Source organism: Gobius niger (genome assembly GCF_951799975.1).
Source record: "Gobius niger genome assembly, chromosome: 18".
NCBI classification, from domain to species: domain Eukaryota; kingdom Metazoa; phylum Chordata; class Actinopteri; order Gobiiformes; family Gobiidae; genus Gobius; species Gobius niger.
Window position 1 is genome coordinate 13,026,318 of NC_136869.1, and position 21,543 is coordinate 13,047,860.

Below are 21,543 nucleotides of genomic sequence, written 5' to 3' on the forward strand. Positions count from 1 at the left end.
TATCTGATTTGTCCTAAAGGAGCGCGAGATGGAAATGAGAAAGCAGGCTCTGGACGAGGAGAGGAAGAGACGGGAGGAGCTGGAGAAAAGGCTCCAGGAGGAGACTAGCCGACGACAGAAACTCATCGACCGCGAAGTCAAGCTGCGGGAGAAACAGAGGGCGCAGGTGAGCATAAATTACAATCGATATTTGCCCTCAAAGTACAGCTGGAAATTCCTGTCCTGTGTTTAGCCTGTCCGACATGTCATGTTTATTCAGCAGTTAACCTTTAACTACCTTGTGTCCATCACGTTTTTAGTATTTAGCATTTTTTTAAGTCTTGCCTTTGAAGAAGTTATAATTGTGTCCATCTGTTAGATATTTTCTCTCCTGTATGGTTTTAATAACATTCCTTTGTCAGTCCTCTTGGAAGATACGTGACTTCACAACCTATTTTGGACTTTGGCAGGAGAAAAAAGAGTGCTATAATGTATTTAAAAAGTTCACCTTTCTGTTTCCAGTCTCGGCCTCTAACCCGATACCTGCCCGTGCGAAAGGATGATTTTGACTTGCGATCACACATCGAGTCAGCGGGACACAGCGCTGACTCATGCTTCCACTTGTCCCTGTCCGAGAAGACTTGTAGAGGGTACCTGATCAAGATGGGAGGCAAGATCAAAACCTGGAAGAAACGCTGGTTTGTCTTTGACCGCAATCGACGTACCCTCTCCTACTATTCAGGTAAGTCACATGTGATCTGCTTCTTTTTTTTTTGCTTTGCTTGTGCTAGTGATAACATCCTTTTTTCCTGCAGATAAACATGAAGCCAAGCTGAAAGGTGTCATATACTTTCAAGCAATAGAAGAAGTGTATTATGACCACTTAAAGAATGCACACAAGGTGAGTTTCAAAACACGACACACACAAAATACACAATGTTTGTTTAAAGGGGCTAGATGCAAGTTGGCCATTGTATACTCACTACTGCCACCTCAGGTCATACGTGTAACTGCACTTTCTATATGAAGCTTGTGGATTACAGCACTTCGAACCCGAAATAACGTGTAATAAGTGCAGGATTTTAGAGGCAGTTGTGGTGAACAGGTCTGGGCTCATTCTACACCTTAGGACATTGCTGGAACATGTAGGGGGAGAAAAATACATAATTTAAAAAACTTTTAACTCTGTATAGTCCCTTTAAGCTCTTAGTCATACAGTGTGAATACAGCCTAAGGGCTAAGGGATTGTTTGTTGCTGATGAAGCCTGTTGAGGTTTTGGGGAGAGACATGAGTTGAGTTGTTTACTTCGGGCAATGAGCAAAATGTGAATGGAATGAGTACATTTTAGAACCTTATTACATGTTTTGGATGTACCCGATAGCTGCATAAGGTTCAGAGCATTAGGAAGCTCCTATTTCAGATTATTGCCCTCTTCCCCGTCAACTTATTTAAGACTTGTTGCCGCCATTCTTCTTTTCTTCAATAATAACAATGCATTTGTTTCAGATTAATAGTAAAAACCTTTTGCATTTTGACCCTGCTATAAAATATGATACTTCCTCAGAGTTCTGTTGATTCAAGCATTGATTATAAGGTTGACTATTAAAAGGAAGCCCAGCATTTTAAAGATGGATTCTTTTTTTTTTTTTCTTGCAAAGGCCTAAGATCCAATGAAAATAATCTTCTCTCCTTCCTTTTGTCCAACACCGTTTAATCATTGCCCCTGTCCCATAGAGTCCAAACCCATCCCTGACCTTCAGCGTAAAGACTCACGACAGAGTGTACTACATGGTGGCGCCTTCTCCTGAGGCCATGAGGATCTGGATGGACGTGATCGTCACAGGAGCAGAGGGCTACACGCAGTTCATGGTGTAGAGAAGCGCCACTGAATACTGCACACAGGAAAGAAGCATCTCAGCCCAATTTCATTCATTTTATATTGTATTTTATTTAAACATGACCACCAATGTAAGGACGACTGCAGATTTGTATTGTTTGATCGACTGATACTGAGATATCAAAATGAAGCTCAAGGTATTCTTTATTGTACCTGTAGGAAATGTATCTTATTTGACCCATCCTGTCAGGAGGAGCAGGTGACGGCAGGGCCCAGGCATCCCAGATCTAAAGCCAGGTTCATGGTCAAGCGTACCAAGCTGGAGGATTAGTCTATTGTGCATGTTTTGGGTTGATGGGGGAAACCGAAGCCCTGAGGAAACCCACTCAAACATGGGGAGCGCATGCAATCTCCATATCGCCGCGAAACCAAAGTGTGCCTTAACAGTGTAAAAAGCAATAAGTATTATCCATTACTGTAATGTTAGTTTCTTCTAAAGAGCGTCTGCATTTTATACATTTTTGAGCTGTTAATTTTGTTTTTGTTTCTGTGTCCTCATTTGTGACTATTTAGGTCATTTAGGTTAATGTGCTGAACCTTGTATTGTTTGTACTTTTACTTCATTTCAACTTTATGGTGCTATCTTAGATGTAAAAAACAGTCCAATTAAGAAAAGACTGTCATTGTTTTCACTAAAGCCATGTTTGGACCATAGACGTGTGTACTAGTTTGTTTAGTATGTTTGGACACACTAAAGCGTAACAATTACAGGCTTGGAAACAAAGCTACGAGTTGCGACCTTTTTCTACACATTTGTATGTACAAATCACTCTCGCACTATAGCCTTTATTGTGTCTTCTATGTTTGTTAACTACAAAACTGCCAAAATCATTCAGCTGTGGTTATATTGGTGTTTATAAAAAAGAGTGGATGAACTAAGTGGTACACAGCCTTTTGTGGTGCTATACATTTCAATGCGTTTTCTGACACTAGTAATTGCCTTAAACCAACACCAGTGTGCGTTACACCAGCAGCTTCAGGCAAGTTTTCACTGAAGCATTGACATCTTTCGTTGACCAAAGTTTTGTATTTGTGTGTACATATGGTTTGTTGTCTTTGATCCAAGCTACATTTTTATGTATAAAACGAGATTATGGTAGGATTTTTCCAAAAAAGGATGTTGCTATGAAATCTGATGAGGGCCTTACTTTGATATATATATTTTTATGCTGTCCCTACTGTATTTATGATGTTATTAATGCATGAATTTTATATTGCATAATAAAATATTATACTTTTTGAGTTTGATTTTTGTGTTGTTTCCTTATATTAAAGCAGCATTGGTATTTAAAAAGGCAATTTGCCTGATGAAGGTCTCAGGACCCAAATGTCGATTTTATCCAAATAAACCTTTTTCCGGTAAGGTTGGAAGTGTGCGCGAATTAAGAGGCTATGTTTTATTCATGAACCTGGGATATTTCATCTCGTATGCACCTGCCTGTAATTGATGTTCACTATAATTATATTGGATTTAAACTATATTTTCTACATGATTTAGACCAGTGTGTCTCAAACTGTGATTGAAGCCCCAGTCTAGGGGCCACACATTCTAATAGATAGATAGATAGATAGATAGATACAATATTGATTCAATATTGATACAAACAAACGCAGCACCCTTTTATCAATGAATCAACACTCTTATCTTGTCCCTGATTGAATCGTATTGCATTCACCAGACACCAGACATCCTTGATTTAATTTTCACATGAGTCCAAGAAGCTCATTATCACAGCTTGGCTTAGTTTGGCCCTGTTGCTCTCATGCCTCTGGTTTACAACATTAACAACCCACTGTCAATGGTTAACACCCACTCAAGACAAAACCCTTTTCGTCTTGATTTGACTTTAACCTAGGCCTAATTTAACACGGCCTCTGGGAGGTTCCATTGTGGCCAATGGTGCCACCACGCGGAAGGACTTGGTCACAGCCATTGTGACTTTACCAAATTAAACTATTATGTAAATTCTTATCAAATTACATTTGGACCTTACCCGTGATATCACAAACTCTTGCCTTATTGCATTTGTACGTGATTTATAAAAGAATGCTGATTACCATGTTCTCTACAGCAGATCAATAGTTTCTTTCATTTGACCTGTTTTAAAGCTGGTTTTGATACAATGTATAAAACCTTTTTTTCTGGGCGCTTGATCCTTCATTTGGTTAGGGCCGTTGTGGTGGTGGTGAGGCTGGCCAATATATAGTTTCAGTGATTTACCCTAAATCTGTTGAGGTTATTTTTAGAAAGTGACTCCTTAGGCAATGCCGGTTTGTTGTGCGCCTGTATCTTTAAGGTTTCAGCTGTAATTTGATCGCTACGGAGAAGAGAGAGGGAGTGGGGGGAGAGAGACCACAGCTCCCACCGCCTCAAAAATCAACACCCCTCTTCTTTCTCCGCTCTCTCTACCTCTCTCTCTCTCTCTCCCTCCCACCACCAACAATCATTTCAGTAATCGAGCGTCGAGCTGCACGATGTGACCACTGCATCTCTGCGATTACGCACGTTTGCGATACATGGAACTGTCAGTAAACAACACCCCGAGGGCTGGCACGGTCACGTCTCCTCTCCTCCGAACCCAGTACAAGTTGATGTTGCAGCAGCCTGTTTGGATCCGTGTAAGGAGGAAGGCAGGCTGTGTGTTGTTTATCCAAAATGACTCGGAATGGCTGTAGCGTCGGTTCGCCAATCATGACAACGCGAGCAACAAACGAAACCAGTTGAGATTGAGAACGTGTGCGACCACACATCTGAATGAAAGTCTCAGGTAAGCCGCGCACGGTGGTTGTTTTTCGTGTTCTTGGTTCACTGTGCATTCGTGAACAGGCCAGTCTTGTATGCCTCTTCACCAGGCAGCCAGCTGGTTAGCCAGTGCGGTGCGGCGTGAACTGATGTGCACTCTGAAACGGGCGTCAAAATCCCATATGCTTAGTAACAGGCTACTAACGCATTGATGCGCAAAGCCAAGTTTGCAGTTTTGTCATGGGGATGTAATTTCCTGCTCGTTAATAAACGGACCACCCGTTTCTCTTACGCAAGCGCGTTTAACCACATTGCCAGGCGTTATGCGCGTATATCAGATGGCGCCACAGGAAGAAACTGGTATAGCTGGCTTCCTAGAATATTCACTGGAGTTCAGCTCTATAAACAGATCCAAACACGCCATTCATTTGAAAATATGTGGTGTCCTCGGGTCACAAGTGTTCTATAAGTTGCTTTGTAATAGTTTTGTAACAACCCAGACACCTAAATCAAAGGTCTTGGGTGTGTTGTTGGGTGCTTTGGTTTTGCATTTCTAATCCAGGCATTTTATTTCCACCATTAAATGAGTGGTTGCATCCCTTACTTTCTTAAAGCTGCTTTTGAAACAGCAGCGTTTACTCTTTCTTGACCTTTCAACTGCATGTCCTTGAAAACACTTGAGTCACAGCACAGTAAGAAGCAGCTAATTTACACACTATAGGCCCACTCTTTTATCTAAAATGTACAGACACCTTCATGATGGCACTACAAAGCCAAAGCATGTGTAGAAGGCTGGCACAGACTGACTTTGGCCTATATTTATATGGTGTAGCATTCATAAAACAGATCAGTGCTCTGGATTCCCACATTGGTCACAGCTGACCTCTGGCTTGGCTGCCGACCAGTTTGCAAGTCGCTCTGCTATTTTTGGTTCATGGGGAACACTGCACCGAATATAAACCCATCCAGTAGATTTTATTTTTTGTGAGAGGGGGAGTACCTTGAAGTTAACGTCTCAACAGCCATCTCAATCTCACAAGTAATTTAGCATAATAATCAACAGGGGGTCCTAAAATGGGGGTTGGGACCCCCCCAGGGAAAACTTTGCAAATTAAGGTGAAATTAATATTATTGAAATGTTTTGCTGCTGTGGTGTGTCATGTCTGAAATAACTGTCTCAAATTCAAACCATTTACTGCAATTCATCATTAAAATTAACTCTCTTAAAAAATATATATATATTTATTTTTTTTATTTTTTTATCTGACCATCAAGATCACTTTAAACTATAGACTGATATAAACAACACATGCAATAAGAACTAGAGTATAAACCACATTTACTTTCTACATCAAAACTACACACTGAACTGACCATAAAAGTTCCTGGTTATGAGCCTCCTTAAATTCTGTGCAGTTGGTTGTTGCCTTGAGGCATGTCCTCCTTTTTCTGTGTTTGAAGCTGGCTCTTCACAATGACTGAGTCTCCAGCAGTGACTAACCGACAGCTCACAGTCACTGACAGGAAGGAGGCTGCAGTCAGGACAACAAGAGCATGCGACGTCCCTCTGTGTGCACTCTTGTCTCCAACTACTCAGAGGACAAATGTGTAGGGCAAAAGGGGACAGCATGTCACTTATTTATTTTAAAAGGAATAGGGTAGATTGTAGTGTTCTGTGTTAAATGACAATACTGCATTGGTGATTTGTGTGTAGCATACTATGATGAACTATTAACCAACATCCAAATGTGTCTGAAAAGTTAAAGGCACTATACATGTTTTTTTGTTGCTAATAATAGAGCGACATGTCTTTTGTCCTACGTAAGTATATATTGTAAAGTCATTTGTGGGGAAAAAACACTGCATTGCATTTGATCACTTTCATGAACTTGCAGGCTAGTTTTCTAGCATTTCCGTGAAGAATTGGGATGCTACAAATATGTTAGGAAAGTTTGGAACGAGTGTGGACCACAACAAAACTTTGAATTTAGTGGCTTGCTCTTTCATTTTGTGTAAAAAAAAAAAAGAGAAAAAAAAACAGGTATAGGGCCTTTAAGCTGCGAATGTATTCATGTCTCTGTGTTTCCTCTTGTGGAGATATCAGTCATTTTGTTTTTTAACCTTGTTTTGTTTAAGAATGCTAAGGTTAAAATGACCCAGACACTATAGACTTTGTGCAATTAGATATGAGCTGAAGGACTCATCGCAACTGGCAAAGAATTATACCTATGAATTGTTTTGTGTTAATACAAGGTCTGTAACAACTATATAATGCTCTTAATCTCTGTGAAGTTTAAGAGAGATATAGGAAATATGGGAATTAAAGACTGTATTGTTTTTATGTGTTTATTATAGCACATGTGGATTGTGGTATTGTATGTCTGTGCATGTGCTGTTTTTATTGGGCCTGCGCTGGCACTTCCTCTGCAAGTGAAGTTCCTAACGGTTAAATAAAGTGAAATTTATTAAATTTGATTTGAAAGAGCTCTAAAAGCAGCATGTCGCCTCTCTGAATTTGTGAACTTCTGGTTGTCGCTGTTGTCAGTAAATCTGGCTCTGGACACGATCCGCTCCTCTCCGGGAGCTTTTGTTACTATTAAACTTTCACACTCTCATTTATGAAAGTTAAAAAATCACCCAAAAAACTGTGTTGTGTTAATGGTGGACCTTTTTCCTCTGACCTCAAGAGGACTCACTATACAGAATAGGCTTTTGAACAGGATGAGGTTTGTGTTTTTTAGAGTAAAGATGGGTGGTTCCAGAAACAAGATAAATCTTTGACTGGTGCTGCTAAAAGGAATGTTACTGTCTTGACAAAGCCTCTTGAGGTGAGAGGTGAAATGCCCTCAACAATAAAGTAACCCATAACAAATGATTAATTTAGAACTGTTGCCCACAGTATTTCAGCTTCACCACATCCATCATAGTATATTTTTATATAAATAGATACCCATAACAATTTAAATCAGAAAGTGGTTGAGCACAACTTCATTTTTGGCCGTAATTACTTTATATGGGATGGACATTGAACTGTATGCTTCAGTTATCAGATTTTATACAACCGCAAAATTATGCATGTCATAAATGCTTAAATTGACAAAATAATTGTCGTGTGAAGTATAGGCTAAATAAGCTAGTACATTTTTCTTTTTTCATAAGCAGCATGTCTTCTGTGGTTGAACATTTACCTTGAACACTGACATATGCTGGTTTTCCTGTGGGTTTTGAAAGATAAACAGGCAAACAGAGCTGATGTCATGATTGACCCAGATGGCCCATGATTGGCCCAGGAACGTCGTGTGATTGTGAACATGTGGTGTGCTTAAACTTGGACTTATTTCTCTTTTTGCAGTGATATCGGGTGGCCATGGACCCATTCAGCCAGCTCATCCTCACCATCTCAGTGACCAGTTTCTTTGCTTTCCAATGGCTGTTTCATAAAGTCAGTCCCTGGATGTCTATGCGCATCAGCCCGGGCTTCCTCATCCTCACTGACAAGCAGAAGGTGGAGTGGAACTCAAGGTAACCTGCCGACAACAGTGGCCTGCATGTGTTTACACTCGACTGAATGCAGGTCATGTCCTCAGGCTACAAGAAAAGCTGGCTGTGCAGGTTTACGATGAAAACAAGCATTATTTCCTGTCACCTGCTTCGCTCTGTCAGAGCCATGCATTTCTTTGCAGAAAAGGTCATAGAATGTATAGTCTGTTCCATGGGACTCTCACTATGGCAGCATGAATCAATAATTTCAAGATTTCATTCATACCAGCTTCAATACGCTTTAGTGCACTTGTGAAATTGAAAGTGTGTGATTTATGGGCCAGTGGAAAGCTATATTTTTGTTGTGTTCCCGGTGCAGGCTGAAACTTTACTTACAGTTGGCTGAGGTTTGACTGATGGCTAAGCATTGCTCAGATGGTCTCAGGGCACGGATGGCTGGCAGTGTTTGGCCTTGCAGCAGTGTTTAATCTCTCAGTCTAATTGGCTTCAATCTGTGTGTAGCTCTCACAGGCAGACTCACTGAGAGCTTTCAAATGTATTATTTCAACACTACCAGCATCTTTACAGATATGTGAAAAACATATACCGGTACAATGGCTAACCATATTTATTGTCACTTGTGTATTCCAGGACAGTGTCGACCTTTCACGCATTGTTAGTGGGGCTTTTCTGTCTCTACATTTTATTCTTCGATGATGCTGTCAATGAAGACCCAGTCTGGTGAGATATTTACATTTCTTTTTGTACATTAATGCAACAAGCTTGTTTTTCTGGGGCAAAATGAAATACCAAAAATACATTTTGCAGGGGGGATCCTACATTAGTGAAGACTAATGTTGCCATTACAACAGGCTACCTCATTTCTGGTAAGACACACAGGCAGTTTAAACCCAAATGTCATGTTTCCTTGTCTAAACTGTGTGAAATCTAATTAACACATTTCTATTGTTCTTCTTTGTTCCTCAGATTTGCTGCTAATATTTTACTATTGGAAGGCGATAGGCGACAAGTTTTTTGTAGTTCACCATCTGGCAGCATTGTATGCTTACTACTATGTACTGGTGAGTGCCCTATTGTCCAATAGCAATATGTGCAGGCAAGATGGGAAGGAGACAACCAAAAATGAACAGACATGTCCTTTAGAACCCAGTTTAATAAGTCAAGGATTATGTAAGAGCAATACAAACATAAAATATCAATAGTTAAAGGTGCAATATGCAAGTTTATATGCGGGGAAAAAATGATATTTGTGTGTGTTTGACAAAGCCAGCGGCTGTATGAGTGGTTTGTGTGGCACATTTACTTTCAATCACGGTGGTCACTACAAGGCTCCAGGATCAAATGTTTTGTAGATTTTCTGGTGAAAGGGTCCGTCAGGAGTGGAAACCTTCTACACAATTGCATCCTGGAGCGTCCTAGAGACCACTGTGTTGGAAAGTAAAGGCGTCATGCTGACCACTCATACAGCCGCTGGGTCACTGCAAGATCAACTTTATTTTACCGCATATAAAGTTGCATAATGCACCTTTAATGTGCCCCAAGATGACCTTAAGCAGTGTAGATGAAGGCTACCTAAGGACAGCATGTTGCATCCAGGAACGGTTATGTGATAAGATAAGAGTATATGTAATGATATCCAACAACACAATATTCAGCTGGTGGGGTGGAAGTGAGAGCTACTTAATTGTTATTCCATATCACTGCACTAAAGTGACCCGAGCGTCATGACTTCTATATTCAATCTGAGCCCAAACAAACTAACTCTTCCTTCTCAAGTTTTCTTTTCATTTGAACAGTAAAACCTTTACACACATATGGAATCAATTACCTTACTCTTCTTTCCATATCTTCTTCTTGACACTGTAGATACAGTGTAAGATTACTTACAGACATGTAAAGACATGCCGTCAGGGCAGAGCCGCTGTTCACTTTTGGTTTTATCTGAAACCATACAGGTCAATCAGGATCTTTGCATAAATATGAAGACAATGAATGACTTTGGTATTTTTTGCATGGAATGCTCAATGATGGTACTGGCTGACCCTCCCCTCCTCACCTTGCCCTTACAGTTTCTGTGCTTTCTTATTTTGTTAGTGAGCCCCTTTTGTTGTTGCTAATCTGAAGTGAGCTGAACTTGTCCGAGCTATGGCAGCAATGGCAACTGTGTGCATGAAACAGTCTGTGCGCAGACAGGTTTTGTTTTATGCATGATAACTCGTATTTAACCTTCTCACTTTGACTCTCCTGCCTATCGCCAGTACCTTCTGCCTTTCTGCTTTGCCAGGGCCTAGCTGTGCTTAACTTGTGCTCCCTTTACACTGTTGGCAAAAACAGAAACTAAAAAGTATTATTGGACACATGGAAAATTTTAAAATCCTCACTTGAAATTTAACACATCACAGTTTATATACAGTGTGCGTTGTTCTTCCTGTGAGATTTAAAGCAGCAATTGATATAGCACGTGAACATTTCATAAAGTAAATGTTGCACTGTACGCCAAATAATTCTCAATCAACATGCATTATAATTATGATTAATGTTGTTAGTCATTGGAACTATGTTATCTCTCTATAACTCAACTGAAGGAGAGAGCAAGCACCTGTATGTACAAGAAAGGTAAATGAGAATAGGTTGGCCATACTGTTACTGGACACTCAAGACTGTTTCTAGATACTAGTTTTGATGCAAATTTATAAAGAAAATGTCATTTTCATTTAGTTTTGTACACAGTCAAATGTGTCATTTGTGTTTCTGTGAAAATGTGGAAGTGTATGTGTTGATTTAACACCTATAGCCTCTTGATGTAGATGAGGAACAATGCTAATTTATGACATTAAGTTGTAATACTCATAATTGCGTGCTAATGCCTAATATAATATGCATATATCAGTCTAATGTCAATAGTTGTGATTTTTAATAACACATTTTGAAAGCATATTAGTATTTCTTAATAGGCCATAATGCATGCTTTATTATTAGTGTTTAAATGTTGCATTTTTTGTGGGCAGCATCTTTCTGTTCTAATCTTTAGATATCTGTGTCTGTCTGTCTCTGTGTTCTTTGCTGAATATAACAAAAGCCCCTCTGAAACCCCACATGCCAAAACTGACAACAACATGTTGGGTTGTCTCATCCTTGTTCATGCAAAAACTACCAGGACAGTTTGAGTCATTTAAACAGAATATTTAGCATTGGTCTAGATGGGGACCTCTCTATTCCTTTCTTGTCTGCTGTTATTGCTGTTGTGTTGCACTGAGCAGATATGATGCCCAGTCACAGTATGGACTTACCAGTTCCTGGAGGTACTAGCATGATAATGCAAGCTGGAAAAGTTAGATAAATGGTTAAACTGGTGCTTGTGATAGTAAGTATGTTTCTGGTATAATATTTTGTTTCAGGCCTGGTGGTAAGTATCACAAATGTTCACTCTAATATACTGCATTAGATAAATGTGTTTGTTGAATTGTTGAAAGAACAAGGAATATAAAATATGCTATTGATGTTCAACTTATTTGGTTCACATCATCATAACTTTATCATTTCCATAAAAATACTCTTGTCGTCAATAAGCAATTAGTGTTCAATCATTATTTTGATAGTACAATAATAATAGTAGAAGTTGTCCGGCTGACAGTTTTGTCAATCACCAATTCACGTCTGGATTGTCAACTGAAGGCCCCAAGATTGTAAAGCAGGCACATACCAATGTGACATACACCAGTGCACAGGTGTTGAAGATTGCATATGTTCAATTAAAGTGAAAATCCAGACATCCAGAATGATATATAAACAAAGTCCATTGAATTCCTGTGCAATGGTATGTGTCACCACCCACTTTACAATCTTATAGATTTTAGTTGACTCTGGCCCATGGCATGAATTGGTAATTCTCTAACTCTCAAATATTCAGCAGCATTGAGTCAACGAACTTTGTTTATGTATCATCCTGAATGTATGACATTTCCCGTTCAATATTTGTCATACATGACATGTTTCAGCGCTGACACTGCTGAAACACGTCATGGTACAACTAAAATCTACATATCAAAAGAACTGTCAATTCTTAAACTTTTATTTATTGTGATGCATAACACATTTTTGTGCATAATGGATTGTGGTTTTGCCTTTATACTATTCTACTTTGAGCGATTTCGACGTCAGCATCTTAATTTCATCAAACACACCAGGATGATAGTAGATTCTTCACTACTATACTATGACTCCTACACTGCACACATGGTTGGAAATGCTTCAGATATATATTTTATTATGCATGGCTTGGTCTGATTTAGTGGCTGGCTGTATTCCTGTATAGTCATGTTCATACAGTATTATAGTCGCCAGAATTTGTAGCGAAACTGCAACATCCTGCAGCATCATAAATAGGCACTGTGTTATAGATGAATTTAACAGAACTATGTCTTTTATGTTTTGTTTTGTTAGTTGCACACATGCATGCAGAATTTATTCACCGCAAACTATAGTGGCATTTTTTATGCTTCTCATTCAAGAGCAAAATACTTAAACATTTTTGAGAATGCTACTTCACACTAGTATGTTGCTGTAAGCTGCCACTTAAACACAAATGTCCTTTATGCAATTCTGTAAGAATAGTTTGTCTTCACATGATTTCATTACTCATAGTTTTACACCAAAGTGGGAGGACAGTCATTATTTATCCCTGTCCTCAATTTGAAATTTTGGCATAAGCACATTATAGAATGTGAATACGACCTATCATTTTAAATATGGACAATGCTTTTGTAGCTTCAAAGTCTTGTTTTGTCACTTTCATGCCTGGTCTTCTCCTGCCCTTACCGACATCTTCCAGGGTCATGGAATGTTGCCTTATTTCGCTAACTTCCGCTTGTTAGCTGAATTCTCCACTCCATGTGTGAACCAGCGGTATGTATCTGCTCTCAACTTCTACCACTGCAAAGATATGTATTTAAGTATACATCCTACTGCGGAAAATCAGACTAAACACTTGAATGCCTATTTATGACTTTGTGTTTCAGTTGGTTCTTTGAGGTCCTGGGATATCCCAAGTCCTCTCGACCCAATATGGCGAACGGTGTTGCTATGGCAGTGGTCTTTTTCATGGTCCGCATTGCTGTCATCCCGGTGTACTACAGCCGGATGTACACTGTGTACGGCACTGAGGCCTTCTACATTGTGCCGTGGGGCGGGCGACTGGCCTGGATCTGCTCCAGCATCTGTTTAGACATCATGAACGTTATGTGGATGCACAAAATAGCACGGGGCTGCTACAGGGTGCTCCAGTCAGCACGGAAAAGAAAAGTGGAGGCCCTGCAAGAAAATGGGAAATCTGATTAGTGATCTTTGGGAATAGCAACACAGACTACTGAATGTACAGAGGAAAATGAGGGAAATCATGTGCATACATTGGACACAGGCTGTGAGATGTATGTCAATGGACCACCAACCTGGCCATTTATAAGCCATGAAACAACCTCTTTGCAATACTCTGCATGGCCAGCACTAATGAGGTTATATGGGGACAACGGACGATTGCACCCGAAAACACACAAATTGTCAAAAAGTTTACGGTTGTTTTTAGTGCTCCTTTTAATATATTCAGAAGAAATTTTGATGTTTGCTTTTTCTATTACCATTGTGACCCGTATGTCCACAGATCAGGTGTGCTAAATGAAGAAGTTCATGTTGATGCAGCAATCTCAGTGATCCTTGAAAAATGATTGTGTACTGCCGCAAAACTATTTTCTTTTCATTTGTAGTGAGATGTCACATTAGAGTTCTTGTGACTGTTACTGCAGTTAATATCATATGGAAGGTATAACTATGTTTTTTCTTTTCTTTTTTTCCCTCTTTTCTTTTTCTCAAAAACATCAATCAGGTTTTTGACATAGATGGTCAGACGTTGCTAAAATGCATATTAGATTTTGCTCAAAATATCCCACTGCAGCAAGTGAGATAAAACTGAAGGGATATTCTCTTAATATTTGCCATATTTCATTACATTACAAACTTTTAAAGCTGAGATATGTTTTGTTGAAGCAATGTGGCCATAAAACACAACTGATTCCCTATTGCCGAGACAAACTTTATTGTCCTCATTGAAGACAATAAAGTTTATCCATCGATCCATCCATCCAAAACTTTTATTTTCATCTGGTCTACGCTGTACATGAAATGCTCATGGAAACTCCTTTGCAAGAAAAAGGGGAGTTTTTCTTGCCTTTTTTTTTTTTTCAAATTGAATGGTTGCCTTTGTGATTATTTCTATCACTCCTTTTAATGTGCTTTATCCATGGGCCTGTGCCTGTCTAATGTGATGATTTTTGACAGTTTCAAATGTAATAAGTAGGTATTTTTTGTGCTCTATGCTTTTGCCATGTCACACATTTGACGTATTTGTGCCAGTGGTCACTTTTTGACATTTCTTTTGACCTTGTTACTGTTGTACAGCAGTGCCAATTCAACATTAACCAGAACTTAAATGGTTCAAAACAGCTTCGCCATCAATGTGAACATGGACAACCTTAATAATGCATCTTTTAATCTTATTTGATCGCACTTTTCTTTACAGCGCAGTAATAACATGGAAATAGCATGGTAGCTAAAGACAAAGAGAGCACTGTTTCCATATTATTACTAAGAGATGACATGTTTTCTAATACGCTATCTTCTAATCAGGTTTATGTGCTTCTTCAGGCTGTACTCATCCATTTGACAATTTATTAGTTTTAATCAAATATAATTTCATTACTGCTTTAATCAGGCAGGTGTCAAGTACTTTATTAATCTTTTTTTCTTTTTTTTTGGTGTGAAAACTTGACTGGGGACAGATCATTGTTAAATACATAAGGTGCATCATGTCCTCTTTCCATAATAACGGTTGCTTAATCAATGTGCTATATACTTTTAGGTATACCCATGCTTTTCTTTGTGTCTATTACCATGTTATTACTGTACTGTAAATCAGAGTGCTGCGTCTAATTTTAGTCTGTTTGAAAGAAAGTCAAAGTTCAAGGATACTAGGTTGCTGTGTGCTCAGTCATGCATGATCGATAAGGTCTTCTTCACGCTGCCCTCTATTACTGCATGTTGTATTGCATGTTGAGATTGCACTCTAAGGCGAACTACCATTGTACACCTGCAAGAAGACTTATTTTTTTATACGTTTACTGATTCCTATACTGTGCCAATAATGCAATGTAACCCACAAATGCTAACAACGATAATCAAGCAGATCGTAGGTTAATATCCAGTCAACTCAAATAAAAAGGGGGAATACTTGAATACTCAGCACAGTTTTCAATATGGGCCGTGCAAATAAGACACACTTCCCATGGCTATACTGCGCTAAACCAATGTCTTTAACTTATTGACCCACACTGCAGATGCCGACGACGGGGAGCACGGTGCAGATCAAGTCGCTGTCTTTGTTTTGAATGTTGTACTGATGAGAGGCGTGACTAGAGGATGCTATGAATGTACTGAAAATAGGAAAATACTGTCATTTACATTATCACTTGTTATAACAATAAAGATGGACTTACTGATGTATTTTTAATGTTGTAATATTTGATCATAAGAACTGCACACTGTAAAGCATTGGCAAATAGGCTGCTGGAGGAGCACCCAAACAGATGCTTTATGTGTTGCCGTAGTAACCTGTGTCCGGCGAAATTTAAGGCACAAGCCAGGGATGGACGGTTCAGATTCAGAAAAAGGTTTGGGCTTGCTGTCTTGAGTAGATAATCAGATTCATTAGCAGAGAAGTAGCAACAATAGCTTTATTTATGCTTATAAATGGTTAAAATGCTTTGTCAATGCCTTATTTTATGAATAAAGTATTTACTAATATTTACAAATGTGAATGTGTGAAGTTATCGTGATAATTTCAGAGAAATATAGACTGGTACATTTTTAATCCGTTCATTCTTTGGCCGATAGCCTACTATTTACTTCAGTGTATCACCTGCTGGTAAATTGTCTTTCTGGGAAAGCAAATCTACAGTAATACACGGTGATAGCCACTAGAGGGCACCATTTTAAGACATCTGTTTGAAAAGGGGCCAGCATCCAGCAGTAGATGTGAGTTGTAACACTTGTAACACTCTTCCCACCTGTCGCCTTCGCAGATGATCTTCTACTTCTTGAAATAAAAATGAAAAATGCAGACAGATGGTGGATCAGGTTTTGAAGATACAAAATACAGGTATGATAGCAAACCGAATTCTTCTTGGAGTAGTTTTATCTCAAATTATCTCTTACTTGTGTTAAACATTCACTTTCCAATCCACTGTGAGAAAGTCTGTAAGCTTAAGTGATAAAAGTGTCACGTTGAATCTGTTTAACTTGAATACACTTTAAACATTTTTTTTGCATTTTTAATGCAGTTCCTTGCAAATTTAAACATTTCCACACTACTGTTTCTTCAGTCTTATTACATCATCATAAAAAAAAGATTTGAATGCTCAAACAGTAGCCTCCCGAGAAATATGTTTAGTGCTTTTCACTTCTTTTACGAAATGAGATGGTGCTGAAGGAATTGTGACTAAATTATTCAAATCTACTATTTCATTACGACTTTCTCCCCTCACCTTAAGGACAACAGATGGAAATTAAAATAATAACAATAATAATAATAATTATAATAATACAATGTGGAACAAACATCTTTGCTTTTGAGCTTATTGATAGATAAATAGCCCAAATAAATTAAACATATTTTGAGAAATTATATGGAGCACGACTTACTTCCACTTAAGTAAACATAAATATAGCTTAGTCTACTTGAATAAATATTTTTGACTATCCACCTCTGCTTTAAAGCATATTCAGTAAGCTCAATTTGGAAATCCTGACATTCAGACTTAAGCGAGCAGGGTAAAAGTTCCAAAACATCACATGTTTTGTGACCCATGTCATCATTTAGTACAGCACGTTTATGCTTCGTCACAGCAAAGACTTTCTTGAATACTATCTTGATAAAGCCGGTTTATCATGGTCAATCACAAAAACACGCCTTATATAAACATTTTACCAAGAAATAATGAATTATTCCCTGAGAAGATGCCTCGCTTGACCTTAGTATGTGACCAAAGTGCAGCATTACTATCAGGAACGCATGGGCCTTATCTAAATCGCCGCAATCGTCTCCACAAGAAATAATGACTTTGAAAAGCCATAATTAGAATATAATAATATAAGTTCAGATAAGACAAGCAACAAAGGCTAGAATTAGCCTACAGAGACTTCATATATTCCTACTTGTAATGAAATATGTATTTATTTATGTATTCATATGAAAGTTGCTTGTATGTTTCTTAAAGCTAAATATTTTTTCCCCAAAGCCAGCTAAAATATTTCTCGTCATAGAGGTGCTTGACCCTGGTACCTCCCTTCCTCCTCAACGTTGGCAGGTGCAAAGTAGTTTCGGCCTAATGATGGCGCTTTCTAAGAAAATGGCGCAGATGTGATAACGTACATAAAACAAAGACCTAGTCAACAAGCATTAAAAAACAATAACCCACTGACCTCACAATCAGGTAGACCAAGAAACACCTTTCAAAGGTGTTAATGGATGGTCAAATGGGTTAGGCCCACACCTCACGCGTAAAGTAGCCTATATTGAAATACAGAGAGCACTTTGGAATGTCTTCCAAACATCTGTAAGGCTACAGGCCGCAAAGCAATGTGCGACCGTAAACCTTTCTCAGAAACAGCAACACATTTGAAGGAGCTATTGGAAAGATTGTCATCGCTGATAAGATGATAAAAATGAAAAACCAACCCCCAACCCCCCAACGGCCTTAAAAGGGAGTGGTTTGTCTGCCGTGGCTCAGTGTTGATCCAGACAGCTTCGTCCGTCACACAGTGTCAGCAACATGAGCGTGGATTTCTCCAAAAACGCCTCAGAGAGCCCCGAGCCCTGCAAGGCTGAAGTTAAAGGTAAAACGAACACAACATCAACGAGAGCTGAAGTTGTTTTCTATCACGGTAAAATAACCTGTTGTCGACATTAAGGGACCATTCCCAATTGGCTCCAAGGGACACTGCTGCGCAATGGCCCCGGGATCTTCTCTTTGGGGGAAACCAGCTACGAGCACTGGTTTGATGGGATGGCCCTCATGACCAGCTTCACGTTTAAAGATGGTAATGGTTAATCGGTTGTTTTTTTTCTACAGGCAGTGGAGACTTTGTAACTCACTTTTATGGTACACATCAAACTTGCAGGTGAAGTGACCCACAGAAGCAGATTCCTCAGGAGTGACACGTACAAGGCAAACATGGCTGCAAACAGAATAGTTGTGTCTGAAATGGGAACAATGGCTTATCCAGACCCCAGCAAAAACTTCATTTTTAAGTGAGGGCAACAGACCAGTACAAATAACAAATACATGTTCACTGTTCCCACTTTGTTCATGCTTTGCCATTGTTTCTCAGGGCAATTACGTTCCTCAATCACACAGTGCCTGACTTCACTGACAATGGTGCAAGCAATTTTATCAGGTATGGAAGTGAATATTTCGCCACCTCTGAAACAAATTATATCCGCAAGATTGATCCTGTTACGCTGGAAACCCAGGACAAGGTACTGCATGCATGTTGATGCTAGTACATCTGCATGTGTATACTGTAGATCTCACTGTGTATTGACTCTTTGTTATCAGGTGGATTACCTAAAGCACTTGCCGGTCAACTTGGCTTCATCCCATCCGCACTATGACCGTGAAGGCAACACTTACAACATGGGCACGTGCATTGCAGAGAAGGGAAAGACCAAGTATGTGGTGTTCAAAGTCCCTGCCGTTCCTGATAAAGGTAACAGTCCAATAATCTGCTATACTCTGTCTGCATTATGACGTAAATTATGAGTTATATACAAGTATCGAGGACACGATTAAAACTTTTACGTAACTTTATATTACTCATCTTTTCCAGAAATGCAGGATTTATAGTACAATTTATATATTTCATCATAACATTTGTATGACCATTTCAGCGTCACTAAATAAGTCCGAGGTGGTCTGCACAGTCCCCTGTCGATCCCTGCTGACTCCAAGCTACCACCATAGCTTTGGTATGACGGACAACTACTTCATCTTCATCGAACAGCCTTTTAAACTGGACATCATCAAGATGGCCACTGCTTACATGAGAGGAGTCAACTGGGCCAGCTGCTTGAAGTTCTGCCCTGAAGAGAATGTGAGTTAATGCCGACTATTGTCACGGTCAATACAAGGATTAGGTTTATAATTGAGTTGTGCTTGTTTTCAACAGACCCTGATCCATATTATTGACAGAAAAACTAGGAAAGAGGTAGAAACTAAATATTACACTGGACCGATGGTTGTTTACCATCACGTGAATGCATTTGAAGAGGATGGACACATCATCTTTGACGTAATCGCATACAAAGATAACAGTCTTTACAACATGTTCTACATGAGCAAGCTCAAGGAGAACCCTGGCTTTCATGATGACAGCTATGTGAAACCGAATTACAGAAGATTTGTGATTCCTCTCAGATCAGACAAGGTCAATTTTTAAATGTTTATTTCTGTAAAGGAAATGATTTGTTTCTAACATTCAATGCCTTGTGCAGACCGCTGCCATTGGAGAAGATCTGGTGACGCTTAAACAAACAACAGCCAGTGCCGTGAAAGAAAAGGATGGGAAACTCTTGTGCCAGGCCGAAGTTCTGTGTGAAGGTACAAGACTGTCCAACCTATTCATTACCTATTTTTATTGTCTTATCTATTTTACTGATTGGGGCTGTGTGTGTGTGTGTGTGTGTGTGTGTGTGTGTTGCATGCAGGTTTTGAACTGCCAAGAATGAATTACAACTTCAATGGCAAGAAACACCGTTATGTCTATGGCAGCATGACGGACGACTGCGCTGTGTCAAAACAGGTAAGACAAAAACGTACTTAAGGTTTGTCTTTCTAGGATCAAAGTTGAATTTGAAACATTTATAATTTTTTCATTTTTCTTTTTTTTATAATTTTTTTTTTGCAGATTGGGAAGTTTGACACAGAATCCAAGAAGATGGTCTTATGGGGTGAAGAGAACTGCTTTCCGTCAGAGCCCATCTTCATTGCCAGACCAAACGGAGAATCAGAAGATGATGGTGAGATAAACCATAAATTAATTAAATTAAACCATAACATTCTCAGAGAGAGAGAAAATAAATAAATATTATTATTATTTAAAATTTATTATTACTACTTTGTCCCAATTTCTGATCTTTGCCTTTTTTTACAGGAGTGGTGCTTGTGTCAGTCACAAACTCGAACCCTGGCCAGCCTTGTTTCATTGCGATCCTTGATGGAATAACATTTAAAGAAGTGGCTCGAGGTAACGTCCAAGGTCAGCTCTACAGAGACGTGCACGGGTTTTTTATCCCTAATACCAATTAACCCCACATGTTTGTATAGGTGTTTGTATAAAGTTCAAACTTCAAAAAATTGTAGCCATCAAATGCAATATTATATTGATATGTCATTGTTTAACTGATTTTAGGATCTCAAATGTGTATATACAGTTATTATGTATCTGTATTTTTTTTGTCTTGAAATGTAACTTTGCTGTTTCTTTTAATAAGTGTTTGTAAATACAATATGCGGTTAGTGCAATGCTTTTTTTTTTTTTTACATTGTTATTGTGTGTATATAACCACCGGATGGCGACATAGCTTAGAAAATCACTGGACGTTTCACACAGAGGCTTTTATCACTGGGGTTGAAGCAATTGTATCAGTATAGTGGCAAGTCTTTGGCATTAGTTCATTTATTAAACAAACACAATATTTGAAATGCGAGTGAGCATGCAGGGAGTTAGAAACCACTCTCAAGTTAGCACAAAAAATATGACTTTGGCTCGTATACAAATGTGCAAAGGGACAGACCAGACTCAGATACTTTGACCCTCTGTTAAAAAGATACACCGTTTACATAAAATATAGAACAAATCTCTGGTCTACTGTAGAAAATAGAAAACTACTATTTTTAGAATTCCTTCATATACAGAATTATAAATGTTATTTCCATAGCTCGTGAAATTAGTCTTTTATTGTAACAAAATAAAAGTGAGACATTTTGATCATGGAAATATGTTTGTCATCTGGTATTATGACTCAGAAATGGAACTGTATATCAATGAAGAAAAAGATACATTGCACAATTGTTTCATGACAGGACAGCTACATCACACAATGCCCCTGCTATCACTTGAACAGATTCATCCAAATTCATACTTCAAATAGAGTAAAATATAACAAAAATCACAAAACACTGAAATCACACATTGCGGTAAAAAAAAAAAAAAAAAAAAAGTGTATCTTGCAAAGAGGATGTGAATACACTTTTTAGTAAAGTGCACAGAAAGACTCACACACACCTGCCCTAAATTCTCAAGGAGATACAATGC

At 38.8% G+C, this 21,543-nt stretch overlaps 3 protein-coding genes across 9 annotated transcripts in view; all 3 read left to right on the forward strand.

Moving 5' to 3' along the window:
* Positions 1 to 1,973, forward strand: part of phldb2b (pleckstrin homology-like domain, family B, member 2b) — a 35,431-nt gene extending 33,458 nt beyond the window's left edge. For all 6 annotated transcript variants that reach the window (XM_079576422.1, XM_079576424.1, XM_079576423.1 and 3 more), the window contains 4 exons: positions 20 to 166; positions 502 to 721; positions 795 to 880; positions 1,715 to 1,973. In XM_079576422.1, the coding sequence (XP_079432548.1) occupies positions 20 to 166; positions 502 to 721; positions 795 to 880; positions 1,715 to 1,855 (594 nt within the window). In that variant the 3' untranslated portion in view covers positions 1,856 to 1,973. The remainder of the gene's footprint in view (positions 1 to 19; positions 167 to 501; positions 722 to 794; positions 881 to 1,714) is intronic.
* A 2,310-nt stretch (positions 1,974 to 4,283) lies between these two features.
* Positions 4,284 to 14,060, forward strand: tlcd4a (TLC domain containing 4a). Of its 2 annotated transcripts, XM_079576439.1 has the most exons (7): positions 4,284 to 4,645; positions 7,973 to 8,142; positions 8,752 to 8,841; positions 8,929 to 8,987; positions 9,088 to 9,182; positions 12,953 to 13,026; positions 13,140 to 14,057. In XM_079576439.1, exons 2-7 carry the CDS (start codon positions 7,988 to 7,990, stop codon positions 13,456 to 13,458), a joined length of 792 nt encoding a protein of 263 aa, XP_079432565.1. In that variant the 5' UTR covers positions 4,284 to 4,645; positions 7,973 to 7,987; the 3' UTR covers positions 13,459 to 14,057. The 2 variants fall into 2 exon arrangements, with proteins under 2 accessions (XP_079432565.1, XP_079432566.1); XM_079576440.1 differs by lacking the exon at positions 4,284 to 4,645 and having other exon boundaries at positions 7,976 to 8,142; positions 13,140 to 14,060.
* Positions 14,061 to 17,971: 3,911 nt separating this feature from the next.
* bco1 (beta-carotene oxygenase 1) lies at positions 17,972 to 20,534 on the forward strand (the record flags this gene model as incomplete). Its single annotated transcript, XM_079576207.1, has 11 exons — positions 17,972 to 18,063; positions 18,139 to 18,267; positions 18,349 to 18,478; positions 18,559 to 18,706; positions 18,786 to 18,936; positions 19,118 to 19,320; positions 19,396 to 19,653; positions 19,721 to 19,826; positions 19,934 to 20,028; positions 20,134 to 20,245; positions 20,380 to 20,534. Exons 1-11 carry the CDS (start codon positions 18,000 to 18,002, stop codon positions 20,532 to 20,534), a joined length of 1,551 nt encoding a protein of 516 aa, XP_079432333.1. The 5' UTR covers positions 17,972 to 17,999.
* Between the last annotated feature and the right edge of the window lie 1,009 nt (positions 20,535 to 21,543).

Excerpts from the sequence above, each read along its gene's own strand:
- tlcd4a (XM_079576439.1), top strand. The coding sequence starts at position 7,988 with ATGGACCCATTCAGCCAGCTCATCCTCACCATCTCAGTGACCAGTTTC. Across the intron at positions 9,183-12,952 it reads ATGCTTACTACTATGTACTG|GGTCATGGAATGTTGCCTTA; the intron begins GTGAGTGCCCTA and ends GACATCTTCCAG. Across the intron at positions 13,027-13,139 it reads ACTCCATGTGTGAACCAGCG|TTGGTTCTTTGAGGTCCTGG; the intron begins GTATGTATCTGC and ends TTTGTGTTTCAG.